We start from the raw sequence: 14,388 nt of genomic DNA, 5'->3' as shown, positions 1-14,388 counted from the left end.
GCCAGTCACAAAGGACTATACATCATGTAATTTCCATTATATGAAATGTTCAGAACTGGCAAATCTATAGAGACAGAAAATACATTGGTGGTTGCACAGGACTGGGTATGGATGGGGACAAGATTTCTTTTGGGTGTAATAAAAATATTCTAAAATTTATTATGGTGATAAATGCATGACTTTGTGAATAGTACACCTTAATGAGTAAGATGCATAGTATGTGAAGTATATCTCAATAAAGCTGTTTCACTTTTTAAAAATTTATACAAAAAGCCAATGGGAGGAGAGGCTAGACATAGTCTCTCTGTCTTCCCACTCTCCTATGACATGAGGGGACCATGTCTAGCCTCTCCTATCTGGATTAGAATAGCAAGACAGGAAAAAGAGGTTAAGAAGAATGGGAATGTGTTGGCAAAAGGACATTCCTCTCTTCAATGTTTCTGGAAACATCTAAACCCCACCAAAATAAAGTAAGGATGGTCCTGATCACCTCAGGGGCTGTGATGGGTTAAAAAAAAAGTACCAGCTCCTGTATTTGGTTGAGACTGGAAATTCACTCCTTTGTACAATCTGATTTAAAATAATCATAATCACTGCTATGCTATCATTTTTATTATTTAGCAGAGATTTACTCTTTACCATGTAGCAAGCACTGGGTTGAACTAAAAGCAAAAAGATGTATAGAGCACATCTCTGCTTTCTAAGGGGTCCACAATCTAGATGAAGAGGTGGGATAGATACATATAATGATCAGCTCCAATAATCAGTTATGACTGTTGCTTTGGCATAGTTATTATCAGTATCCCCTATGCTCCAAAAATATCTAAACTTGAACAATAAATTATGTACTCACTTTAGTTAAAACATAAATATATCAAAGCCAAGTAAGTATTATGAGCAATATCTTAGAAGTGGGATATTTTGGGGACAAATATATGGAGAGCCTAGAAAAACTGGCACATTGGCCATAAAAGATGTATCTACTTTCTGAGAAAATCTCATTTTTTCAGTGAAGCCTAAGGCAAGCTCATCTATTGAGAGTGAGGGAAAATGGGAGGGTTTCACTTGGCCAAGATCTCCCTCACTAATGTTATTCTTTTTTAAGAATCCAGTTTAGACTAAGTCAAAGAAGCCAATCACACAGAACCACCCTTTATATGAAATATCCAGAATCAGCACATCTATAGATATAGCAAATACATTAATGGTTGTGTCATCTCTTTCCAGTTACCCTGACTTGCTAGGCAGACGCAAATGCTCTTTTCCTTAATCTTAGATCATCTGTATGTGTTTCTTGTATAGGGTCACTTGTCACACAGACACTATTAAAATAATCTGTTTATGTCTTTGTCCCACATTTAGTAATAAAAACCTTGAACTTTAGGTCAGGAATTATTCGTCTAAAACCTCTTTCAATCCTCAAGGTTAGCACAGTGACTAATGTACTGTTTAAATGAATAAAACAGTATTTCTGATGCCTTTATAAAAGGGACAAATGAAAAAGTTGAAAAAGAGTAGTTGAAATAAGAAAGCAGAATTTTTAGGTAAAATGATATCTTATGCATAAATATCAGGGCTTTCTTTTTCTCAACTTTACAGTAAAATTACCATTAAAATATACAGAATGCAGCGTGAAGAAATAGATGAACACTATTTTAAAATAGTTAGAAGACATAAAGTTTAGAGTGAAAGACACCAAACTACATCTAACAGAAGTTCCAGGGGAAAAAAGGGAACCAACCCAGAAGCAATATGTAAATAAATAAAAAGTTGATAATTGTTTAAAACTGAAAAAAAAATCCATGAATGTTAAGGCTGAGAGTACTCATCAAGTGCCAAGACAAATAAAGAAATTAAAATCACTAGACACATTGGAATAAAACTATAGAAAATTAAAGGTAAAATAAAATATTAAACCAATTAGAAGGGAAAAAAATTATCTTGATAGGAAGGCGTATTAGGCTGACCTGAAATTATTCAGAAACAGCAACTTATACCAAAAGCAAATGGACTAATATATTTACAGAGCTGAGAAAAAATAACTGTTAGCCTAGAATTGTATAACCAGCTCACTAGCCAGTTTAATAATTTTAAAGGCGTCAAAATTAAGACACAAACAGACAAATACTTAAAATATTTATCACTCATAGACTTTCTCTGACAGTTATTAAAATATATAAATTTGATAAGAATTAACTTGTACCTAAAAAGGGTGAGTTATAAGAAACAATAGCATAGGTGGTGGTAAAATACAACAGCAATTTTATTTATTTGTTTATTTATTTATTTATTTTAGAGTTGGAGTCTCACTCTGTCGCCCAGACTGGAGTGCAGTGGCCGCTCCCAGCCACCGCAGCCTCGACCTGCTGGGCTCCGGCGATCCTTCCGCCTCAGCCTTGCGAGGAGCCGGAATGAGAGGCGTGCTACCACACCCGGCTAATTTTTTGATTTATTGTAGAGATGAGGTCTCGCCTGCCCAGGCGGGTCTCGAACCAACAGGCTCAGGCAATTCACTCACCTCAGCCTCCCAAAGGCGCGGGATTACAGGCTGAGCCACCGAGCCCAGTTACAACAGCAATTTTAGCACTGTGGAATATTTTTTTAAATTATTAATTTTTCTGTTTAAAAATGAGTGTAGTTAAGTTCTAGGCAAACAATTACAAGATAAAAGTTCAGGGAAGAAGTTCAGTAAAACATGCTAAGCTCTTTGCCATAAACAAGAACAGGACAGAAATACTGAATAACTACAAATGGGGGTCAGGGGATCTATGATTAAACACGTGTGTTAAAACTGTATTAATGGTTGCCACTAAAAGAAAAGATTAAAAAACAAAACTTCAAAAACAACAGGAGAAAAAAAGGGACTAGAAATACTGCATCAGTCAAAAACAGAAACAAGCAAACAAAAGCAAAATGAAGAAAAGGAATACAAATAAGTCAATAAAAGGCATGGTTAAAAGAAGATATAAAATAATATCAACAAAACAAGCCTAAATATATCAGAAATCTTAGTAAATGTCAATGCTATAATCTGACTTATAAAATGGCAGACACTATCAAATACAAAAGACACACCTAAATAAAATAAAACAGAAATGTTAAAAATGAAAGGGAAAATATATACAAAGCAAATACTATCCAAAACAAAGTTGTATAGCAACAGTAATATATAAAAGTAGAATATAAGGGGATAAGCATTTATAAGAAAAAAGAGAAGCATTACTTAATGATAAAAGGGACAATTTGTTAAGAAGATACAACAATTATGAAACTTAATTATGTGAAAATAAGGACTAAAAATAACTAAAGCCAAAAGTAAAATCAAAATCACAAGAGTATAGGGAGAAGTGATTTAGAATGGTGTAAGCCTTTAACATATTTCCTTGAGACACTAATAAATTAAACAAAAATAGTAGTAAAGATACAGAAGATATAAACATCAAAATTAACAAACAGTCTAGATATAATGTACACCTATAAAACATTTAATGCAACAATTAGAGAATGCATTTCTAAAAATGAAGCACAGTCGAAGCATTCAAAAGTACTGAAAATTTACTAAGCTAGAAAGATTTTAATCCATCTCAAATAATTTATTTCACACAGACTATACTTTCTAACCACAATAAAACTTGTAAGAAATTAACAATAAAAAGACAGTAAAACAAGCCAAAAAAACCCCCATTCTGGTTAGATCAAAAGACAAAGATGTAAATATACATGTAGTGAAACAGAATTAATTAATTTAATTAAACAGATATGCACATCAAACTCTAAGCCCTGATAGATGACACATCTTTTCAACTGCCCACAAAAACTAAAAATAAAATAAATTTTGAAAACATACTTTAAATAAGTCATATTCTTAGACCAGAATTTGATAAAAGTAAACATTAATGTATACTCTATTTAAAACCTGAATTCAGGTCATTCATTGCCTTGCTAGACTCTGGTGTGGCCATGTGCTCTTTGAGCTATGGCTGTCTCCATACTTCCTGGCTTTGGCTCCTTCCCCCACCTTGGGGAGGTGAATCTTCTCTCTCCCTTCTCTTTCTCTCTCTAATTTACTTTTAAATAAACTATAATTTTAATTTTAAAAACCTGAATTCAAAGAATTAAGAATTTTGAAGAAAAATATTGTTTAAAATAATTCTAACATCAAAAGAAAACCAAAATGCAATTAAAAGTATTCTGAGAGGGGTAGTTATAATGAGAAACTACATACCAGAATGTAGTAACCGTTGGGGTAAAACTATCAACAAGACCAACAAAAGATGAGATCAGATGATCAAAAAACATCTCTCAAAAAAAAAAGAGACCCAAAAGGTTTTCAGTTAAGTCCTTTTAATATTTGAGAAAGAATTTAGTCTCCTGTTACTTAAAAGCTGCAGAGAATATAAACTATAGAAAGCTTCCCAAGTTAATCTTGGACAAATACAATTCTCATGTAAGCTGAGCAAGATGTAAAACCCTTAATTAAAAATTTTAAGAAGCAAATTAAATTTAAAGGTATATTTGAAAATTACCACGTATGTTTAAGCACAAAACATCCTTGTAAAGACATAAGAATAACTTATTTTGAAATCCCGTTGAATAGGATTCATTATAGCAATAGTTTAAAGAGTATCTATAGATATCAGATTCAGTGGTACTGGGAATGGGAAGCCAGACTGCAGAGGGTAAGGGATAGGTGGGAGATAAGAAAGTGGAGACAATGAGGAGTGGAGAGGAGAGAGATAGCATCTTTTTGCAGCATAGTTTAACAATGGAAGGGAAGAGAGGCTAGACAGCACCATGAGGTGAAAATGGGGACAAAGGTGGGGTTTAAATGCTGATTGGAAGCATCTGGTAGAAACAAAATGTTGGACATTGGAAAAAAAGGATTGGGGGAGATAACTGAAGGTCACTGAGAGAGCGAACAAATATCGAGCTCAGAGTAAGGAAGAGGGTTTAACCATGAGCTGGAGAAAAAAGTTCTCTTGAAGCAAAATGAGGGGTAAACAGGAAAGGATGGATGCTAAGAGGTAGATTTTCCCATTTACTGGTAGGAAACTGAAGAGAGAGGTTCTAATCTAAATGATTCCCTTTTCTAAATGAAGTGACAGGCCCCAAAATTTGTAAACAAAATTACACACACACACACACACACACACACACACACACACACACACACAGAGTGCCAAAAATTGTATACACATTTTAAGAAAAGAAAAAAACTATTAAAATTTTAATACTTAATATATACTGATAATAGATGAATACAAGTCATGTTTGACTTCTGCAATTACAAGAGGTACTCAAAGTGGTTACCATCAGCGTCCAAACACTTCTGATTATGGCAAACTAAAAGTAATACATAGAAAATATCTCTTAAAATATGTTAAAATACATTTTTGTCACTGTCAGTATGTACATGTATGTGATAAATATTTGTGTGTATATACATATAGACACACACATGCATACATGCACATATAATATATATAACACATATAATATATATGTGCATATTTATAGGTATATGAGAGACTGGAAGTCTTAATACCAAAAATGTTAAAACAATGTGTCTTTAAATATGAACATTATGTGTAATTTTATATTTTTGTTTGGTAGTATCTTCCAGGAATTTTTATAAAATGAATACATATTATCTTTGTAATACAAAAAGTTAGAACAAACAGATTAGAATGCTAAAGAAATATTAATTTTCTAAATACTATGGAAGTAAACTTGTAATTGGTAAAGTTTAAAAAAAGAAGTCAAAAAGAAAGAAAGAAGTCAATCCCTTAGGAAAAAGTCTTTTTCTAAATAACTAAAGAATGATATAAGCAATCAATAATATAATCACATAGATATTAAGAGATAAACAGCAAAAACAAAATTATATGGAACTTGCAAGGTATGGGTAATGGTGGGCCAAAGGTTAACTGGTGATGTTCATTGAGATGAAGAAACTAATAAACCCTCTACATAGGTTTGTCATGAGAATTAAATAAATGAATATATAGAAAACATTTTAATTTGCCCTTGGTCCACACAGTGCTCTCTGTAAATGTTATTTGATTCAATAATTTAGAAACAAAAACCCTGGCTGTTCAACTGTTCTCCTGGTCTCTGGATTATATTCAAATTTATCATGAATATTTACCCCTAAGGAAATAATCTCATATATAGAAAGGCATAAAAGTGACTTTCACGGAGCAAAACAGATCCAACTGTACTTAATTCTACTAACTGTAGTAAAATGGGAGAGGAGTTAGGTGCATAGATAATTATGTCTTCTAACTGTGGTCCCCAGGACCAATTCTACTAGCTGTAGTAAAATGGGAGAGGAGTTAGGTGCATAGATAATTATGTCTTCTAACTGTGGTCCCCAGGAAATGGCTTACACACACTTGCAAGAGTCAACTGGTAATTTTTTCAGGAATGTTTTGTGAGATGATTTCCAAATACAACCATTATTGAAAGCTAAATTGTATGTATTCATATTTAAATAAATTATATTAAAACAGTAATAATACTCAAAATATATCACTTAATTTTTTTATATATATTTTATCTTAAAGATGTAGGGTACAATTCAGGATTAGGTATTCAAGTGGGCATCATACAGGTAAAGTTTGGACCTCTAATTATTAAACATTTCACTACTATCTATACTCTTGAGATTATTTAATGTAGCTGCATGGTAGAAATAGTATATAAAAAAATGCTACTAAACATGTTCTTTCCCAACTCAGTGTTCAGAGTTTGCTGGTAGCTTGAAATTGATCATGATTTGGAATGTTTACAGAAACCAAGTGCAACAAATCAGAGCCTTTTATTCTCAGAGAGGTAGATATAAAACATACACCAGCACGCTGTTTTCTAAACAGGATATTAATTACATAGTCACTGCAAATGATATTTTTAAGAGTATTAATAATAAAGGATATGTTTGTGCTTTATTGCTAAGAAAAACAGCAGGCAGTGGAATTGTATAAACAATATTATTAGCGCTTTGTTTAAAAACAACATAAAAAAAAGTGGAAGAAAATATACCAACATGTTAACAGTCCTGGAAGTATGGGTAGTTTTTTATGTTTTAAACTTTGTGTATTTTATGTTTTCAAAAACATTAAATACTGTGTATTATTTTTATAAAAAATAAACTTCATTCATTAGTTTCTTTTCATTCATTATACAGATGCAGAAGTGGCAGAGATAACAGACTTAATGTTATATTTCCAATGGCACGTCACTAACTTTGTTTAGATCAGTTAAGATAAAATAAGTCAGAGTGTCTTGAAAAACTTAGACAAACAGAAATAAGTGAGGTGTTACTAAGAACTTTATTGTTAACACTTTCCCATAAGGTTCAGAGACATGACAGACTTATATGAGATTTTACTCTGTTTTTATAATATTAGCATCTAAAATTGATTAAGAATCTGCTATGTGCTATGCCTTATACTTTTCTCTCATCTCTTTAATTTATCACAACAAACATAAAAGTAGATACTATTAATGTTCCCGTTTGCAGGTTAGCGATGGAGGCTAAGAATGGTTTGGTAATTTGTTTAAACCTCACAAAAGTAGAAAGTAATAGAGCTGAACTTCGGGGTTACAGCCAATTAAGGTTCCAGTCCCTTAACTCTAAGATATACTGTCTTTAAGATAGTACTGGTCATGCACAGAGAGGGGAAAAAAGGGAAGATTTACATCAATATTAATTTCTATAGGCAGAATATAGTTGATTAAGTCCACTTTACTCATATTTACAATTATCCAAATCTGCTTTCAAATTTTTACTAACACAATCCCATAGTCGTATTTAATGATATCTGTTGACTCAGCAGACTATCTCTTGTTTACTTTCATTCTACTATCCAGCTTTCATCTCAGCCAGAGCCTGTTTAAACTAGGGCACTATTTATTCTCTCAGTCCAAGGACTGCATGAATAACAAATACATGAAAATGAACACAACAATTTTCTGGACCCAAAGAGTAACTTAACTTCAGTATTATCTGCTTGGTGAGAAGGATGTGATATTACTCTTCCTTTGTATTTTATGGACTCTAGCACATGGCCACTAACTTACCAACTACTCACTGATTATTTTTTGTTATGATGTCTTTGTAACTTGTAACAATACTTAATATCCATTTATTAATGCTGTATGATTAATTATTTGCCACAGAAAACACCCTTGGTCCTTGCTTTCTGGGATGTCACAGGCAGAGGCAGATAAAAGTTCTACTCTACCTGTTAAATTTCTGAAACTGCTCTTCCTGGGAGCATTCCTTTGGGTTAAAACATGGTCTCATAAGGTCTCATCTAAAACATGTGTAGCACCTACTCCAATCACTGACTACTCATAGCATAATACATAACCATCATTGTCAAGCATTGGTAGGCAAATTTTCATTTTCTAGGAAACTGAGACTCACAGAGAGTTATGTGCCTTTCCTAAAGATACACAGAAAAACATCAGGAACTAGGAAGAAGGAACATAATCTCAACATTCTCTTCTATCCCCTAAATGTTGATTCACTTTCCTCATATTCAACCTACACCCCAAGGTATGTTGCCATATAACTCTAACACTTTACTTTCCACTTCTGTAGCTGCAGTGAGCCTGGAAAAGCGCCAATCCTGAATTAATCCAACCATCTGTCCTAGCTACCTAATATTCATATAGCACTTCTGGATAAAGTAAAACAACTGTTCAGCTCAGGGCGCTATAAAGACTGGTGTAGTCCAAAGCCCTAGCTGGGTTCTTTGTATGGCTCATGCAGTCCTCTCATTTTCTTGAATGGGACCACTCCCCTCTGGTCCACTTCACCTCTCACTTGTCAATCTCCCCAGTGACCTCAAGTCCTATTTCACTGAGAAGCTGCCTAATTCACCTTTGGAAATAAGGTAGTTTATAAAAATCTTGACATTTCTGCTCTTTCTGATATTGAAGCTCAAAAATATCTAGAGCAACTGTGTTTATCCAAACATGTAATGCGTAGTTCTTTCAATGCACGTCAATATAAAACATTCATCCAGTACTGGGTGTCCTGGATTTCAATAACAGCTGTGCTGGTACTGACTTAGTCATATGTTAAATCTGTGATTCTTATCCCTGTATGCATACAATTTAAAAGAAGAGGTTATTCAAACATATCTAAAGATAAGTCACTTAGATTCAAACACTTCAAGGTATGGTAGTAAAAGGTATAATTTTAAAGGTAGAGTTTTGGCAAGAGTTCTTTGTGTCCATTAAGCAAATCTAGACTTCTTATATGAACTCCTGTATTCCTGAAGAATTTAACACTACACCATGTGCTTACTATTGCCTGATAAAACATTACATGTTATTGACATATATGGTTAAGGCAAGTATTCAATGAAATGTTAACTACTTTCATACATGACTATAAAATTCTCCTACTTGGGGTTATGAAATTAAATTCGCCATTGAAAAGTATCACTAGTTGAAATACTTCCAAAATACAATGACTGTCCCCCTTATATTTGAACATTAGGATAGGAGTCTCAATTAAACTAAACTGAAACAGTAAGTTACGAGTTCTACAAAATTGGTATTAACTTTGTCAAGGAACCTGTGTGCAGAGAGTTAGAAAAGAATTCCCTGAATATTTTTGCACTATTTAAAATGTCAGCTTATTTTGTAATACATTATTATGTAGTTTCCTTGATTCATTCATGATGAGGAACTTCAGAAAAATATGGCATCTAAAAATCTCTTTGTTATTACCTTTGGCAAGAATAAAGAAAACAACTATAAAATAGATAAGGTGGAATATTTTCATTATTTTCAACAGTATTAAATAAAATATTATAATGGTTATTTCTACCAATTTTTATCTCATACCTTAACACTTAAACTTTTAAGGACTGTTTTCATGATGTTATTTATTCTTAGAACTGATGTGTATAGCAAATTGATATTTGCTCTACTAGTCATGGTATTTTTGGCTAAGGTTGATGTTAAACTAATACTAATTTAGATTTTACAATTAGTACAGTAGACTAAGAAAACTATATTGTTTCAGTTTTTTAGTTTTAAAATCTAAGTATATAGTAAATGAATTATAAGATTCAAAATTGGATTTATAATCTGATTAGTTTATTTAAAAGGCAGGATGCTTGGCTTTGTTACGTTGATACTACCACATTTTGAAATTTTCAAAATAGAGATAGTATGTGTTTAAATTAAGAGCTTTATCTGTAAAGTCTTACAACTAGAAATAATTTCTTTCTAGAATATAGAAACATTAGGACTTATTCAGATAGAAAGGTTTTGGGGGGTTTGTGTGTGTGTGTGTGTTCACCAAATTCTGATTTGGACCATAAAATTCCATTGTTCTGCTCCCTTAGGACTAACTTTTATCAAGTTTTAGGATTTAATCTTGTCATTTATGTAATTGTATGGTTTAGAATAACACAAATAAGACTTTAAACATATGGATATGTTCAAGCATCCAGGTGTTGTCTTACCGGACATCCGTAGTATGATCAGGAAGCATTAAAAGAATCTGAAGCCAATGTTAAGTCTATCTGGCTATTATTAGCTGTTTGAAAATATCTAGATTCTCTTTTATCTGAAGATACCTTAAAGTATTAACTGGAAATTAGATGTTTAAATACACTTGAAGATACCATTCTGTTCAAGTAAAGTGGAAAAAGTGAAACAACAAAACAAAACAAAAAATCTGTGTAATCAGATTATTCAAGAAGAAATTTATATCTTATTTGCATGTGAATCCCAACCTTGTGACTCCAGAATTTTCAGTAAACCACAAAATCTAAAGATATTTTTTCCACCTACATACAGATACTACCCTTCACTTATCTACTTGATAGAAACTGTTTCAGTGCTTTGGTAAAGTAATATAAAAAGAAAATAATTTGTTTGATTGTGTCCCAAGCAGAACTCTTTTTACTCCATTTTAAAGCATTAATTTGAAACTGTTTAATACCATTCAATCTGCTTTCTCATGTCTTCTATTAAAAAAAGATATAAATGAAGTCCTCAGTCACTTTGTGAATTACATATTTTCTAGTTTTTCTGATTTGAAATACACTAGTCTTAGTTTCATAATACTACTGGCCAGAAACCATATCACTGTGGACATTCTTGCTACTGCAACAGGTGTTTGTCAGTTTCTTAAGTTGCTTTCCTTTCCTCTGAGGTGGTGTTATTTCCGGTACATTCCAAAGGCTCTGAAAAAACTTTTGCAGTCTCTTGCCATGACTCCAGCCTCAAATTTATTTAGAACTCATTGTCTTTTGGGTTTTATTATATAGGCAAATTGTGTGCATCTTTCTGTATTTCTGACTTTTAGCAATTTAGATATTTATTAAGAGTTTTACAAAACCAAAACTAAAAATTGAAATGATTTTTTGTTCAGAAACAAAAGCTCTGGGTGTCTGAGAGACCATTGATTATATTCTTGGCAAACCTGATATGAAAATGTTTTCTTCATCCATTTGGACTACCTTGGAAAAATGGCATACCCATAAAATATACTCATAAATACATAAACAAAACAGAACTTGATAACTTGCAGTCTACCTGCTAATATTTCCCCCTAGAAGTGAGGGCTCTGAGTGCACTGTATGGCTAAACTTTTCATTGCAGAACTTAGGAGCAGAATATCAGTAGAGAGATCATCACCCCGTTACTTATGTATATAGTTTCCTCCGCCTCCATACATTCCATTCTACTTTCCCAAGCCCACCACACTGATTCAGTTGTAATCATAGTACACATACGCTTTAGAACTGTGACAAGGCAACAAGGAGAGAAGATTGCTGAAACCAACCTTTTGGAAGTTTCTCAGTCACGCTGAAAGCAACCAGAGTAAGAATATGTACCAGTGGAATGTTGACAAGCTCTCTCATGATTAATCCAGGCTACGCAGGAGAAAGTTCCTTCTGGACAACGCAAGGAAAATGCCTCCACCGTTTACATTTTAAAGCATAGTTTGTTACAAAAGGGTCGTCTGCTAATGACTGCGTGTGTCAGCCGCTCCACAGGCTCTAAGTATAATCAGGAATTCTCAGACTTGGCTGTAATGATGGACACAGCCAGCTGGTGAGTATCCACTTAGTCCAGTAATGTAAGTGTAGGGCTGAGGGAACAAGGGAAGGAAAATCCCTTTAGAATCCCTTTTAATACTGGCAGAAGGACAATATCCAATGCCTTTTGCAACCATCACCATATTCCCTGAGATGTATATTTCCTGGTCTTCTGATCAGTCTCCCACCTCTCCTGCACTCAAAATAGAAACCTGGGTCTATTTAAACTCCACTTCTTCCCATCTCTCACCCCACTCCCAACATTCAACCCATTCTGCTACAGATTTGTTTTGTTTTGTTTTTATTTTAAAGATGTGGGGTACAATTCAGGGTTAGGTATACAAATGTTCATTATACAGGTACCCTTGTTGATAAGGCATGCCCCTCCCTCCCCTGGCAGTTGCCCTCAACTCCCAATCTCACCCCCCACCCCCAGCAGTTTCCCACTACTACTTATGAGTGAGAACATATGGTACTCTGTTCTTCGTTTCTGTGATAGATCACTAAGTATGACCGACTTTACATCCATCCAAGTTACTGCAAAGTCCATATGCTTGTCCTTCTTTATAGCTGCATAATATTCCATTGTGTATATGTACCACTTTTTTTTATCCAGTCCAGCTTCGATGCAGTATGGTTGGTTCCGTGTTTTTGCTATTGTGAACAGAGCAACAAACATGCATGTGCAGATATCTTTTTGGTAGAATGACTTTGATCCATTTAGAGTTAATTTTTGTGTATGGTGATAGGTAGAGGTCCTGTTTCAATCTTCTGCATGTGATCAGTTTTCCCAACACCATTTACTGAATAGGTTCTCCTCTTCCCAGTGGTTGTTGTGGAAGGCTTTGTCAAAGATGAGTTGGTTGAGAAATTGAGGTCTGGCTTCCGGAATTTCTATCCTGTTTCATTGGTCCATATGCCTGTTCTTCTACAAATACCAGACTGTTTTGATTATTGTTTGCTACAGATTTTACCAACTAATTAGTCTTTGAATTCTTCAAGCTAGAATCTTGCTCTCCCAAATTCCTTCTCAGACATTCATTGTCTCTGAATGACAGTCATAGCTTCCTGTATCTTCCTGTCTTGCATCTTGTCATTCTCTAATCTCTTTTCAGATAGCCCCCACTCAAAAGTTTTCAGTGACTCTATGTCACATAAAAATATATTAAAACCTTCCTAACAAGACATATGAGGCCTTACTGAATTCTGCCTGCCTTATTTGCCTCATCTTTTGCAATCCACGCTTATGGATCCACGCAGCCTACGGATAATTACCTGTATATAACTTTCTTGCCTCCATGAATTGCTCATACTGCTCTCTCCTCTTGGAATGCTATTCATCTTCTCCACCCAGTTAACACCTATTTCAGCTTCATCACCACCTCCTCCTGAGAGCCTTCTTAGAACAGAAGTCCCATATCTTCCTAAAGTTGCATTAGGTTTGTCTTCTCTGGGCTTCCATAATATACTGTGTACATCTCTACCATTGCACTTACCACATTGTTTTGAGATTCTTCCTCCCTTGTGTTGGCATCTATTTCATTCTTTGCCCTCTTAAGTCAATTTATAGAAATTTAGTTACAAGGATATTAATTTTATTGTTAACTGATAGAAAAAATTGGAAATGGAAATATTTAACAGGGAAATAGACTTAGTGCATTATATTGCATCTGGATAATGGAATATTAACTACTTAAAGTATGACGCAGGAAAACGTAATAGTATGAAAAGATGTTTGGTTTTTAAAAAGTAATTATTTCTAGGTAAGAATGTAGGATGTGTTTTAAAGGTGTGTCTTTTATTTTAAAAGTTTTTTTTTAAGTCATACATTCACCATGACAAAAAGAACAGTAGAGGAGACAATGGCAACAGTGTTGAAGGTTTAGGTTAACAGAAACATGGCTGAATAGTAATGGACTTAGCAAAACTGATAATGCTGAAATGTGAGCTGCCATCGGAGAACGAAGAAAACAACTCAAGTTTTATCACAGAACTTTCAAAGGGCTCAAGGAATTGGTAGTAACAGATACCTCTGGAAGTTGGGGTAAAGATAAAGGTGAAAAACAGGAGTAGTATTTAATGATCTGTTTAGAAGCCTCATAGGCAAAAACTTTCAACTCTTTTAGCTGATTCTTTTCTGTACTTACCCCCATTTTTCTAACCAGCATGCTTATTTTACTACTTTTTGATTTTTCAGTTTTAGTCTTTAGCTATTGACTTCCTACTGTGAAAAACAGAAATTTATCTTTTTCATACATCTCTTCCCTGTTATCCTCCTAATAAAGTAATTTAGCTTAGTACATATTTCATTATT

General features: G+C 33.7%; 1 protein-coding gene across 1 annotated transcript in view; it reads right to left on the bottom strand.

Moving 5' to 3' along the window:
• Positions 1 to 11,994, bottom strand: part of MUSK (muscle associated receptor tyrosine kinase) — a gene marked incomplete at its 3' end in the record, with an annotated part of 130,272 nt that extends 118,278 nt beyond the window's left edge. The window contains exon 1 of the mRNA XM_008054188.1: positions 11,819 to 11,994. Within this exon, the coding sequence (XP_008052379.1) occupies positions 11,819 to 11,897 (79 nt within the window). The remainder of the gene's footprint in view (positions 1 to 11,818) is intronic.
• Between the last annotated feature and the right edge of the window lie 2,394 nt (positions 11,995 to 14,388).

This window comes from Carlito syrichta, unplaced genomic scaffold (genome assembly GCF_000164805.1).
Source record: "Carlito syrichta isolate Samal-C Ts95f unplaced genomic scaffold, Tarsius_syrichta-2.0.1 Scaffold289196, whole genome shotgun sequence".
NCBI lineage: Eukaryota > Metazoa > Chordata > Mammalia > Primates > Tarsiidae > Carlito > Carlito syrichta.
This window is presented reverse-complemented; position numbering and strand designations above follow the sequence as displayed.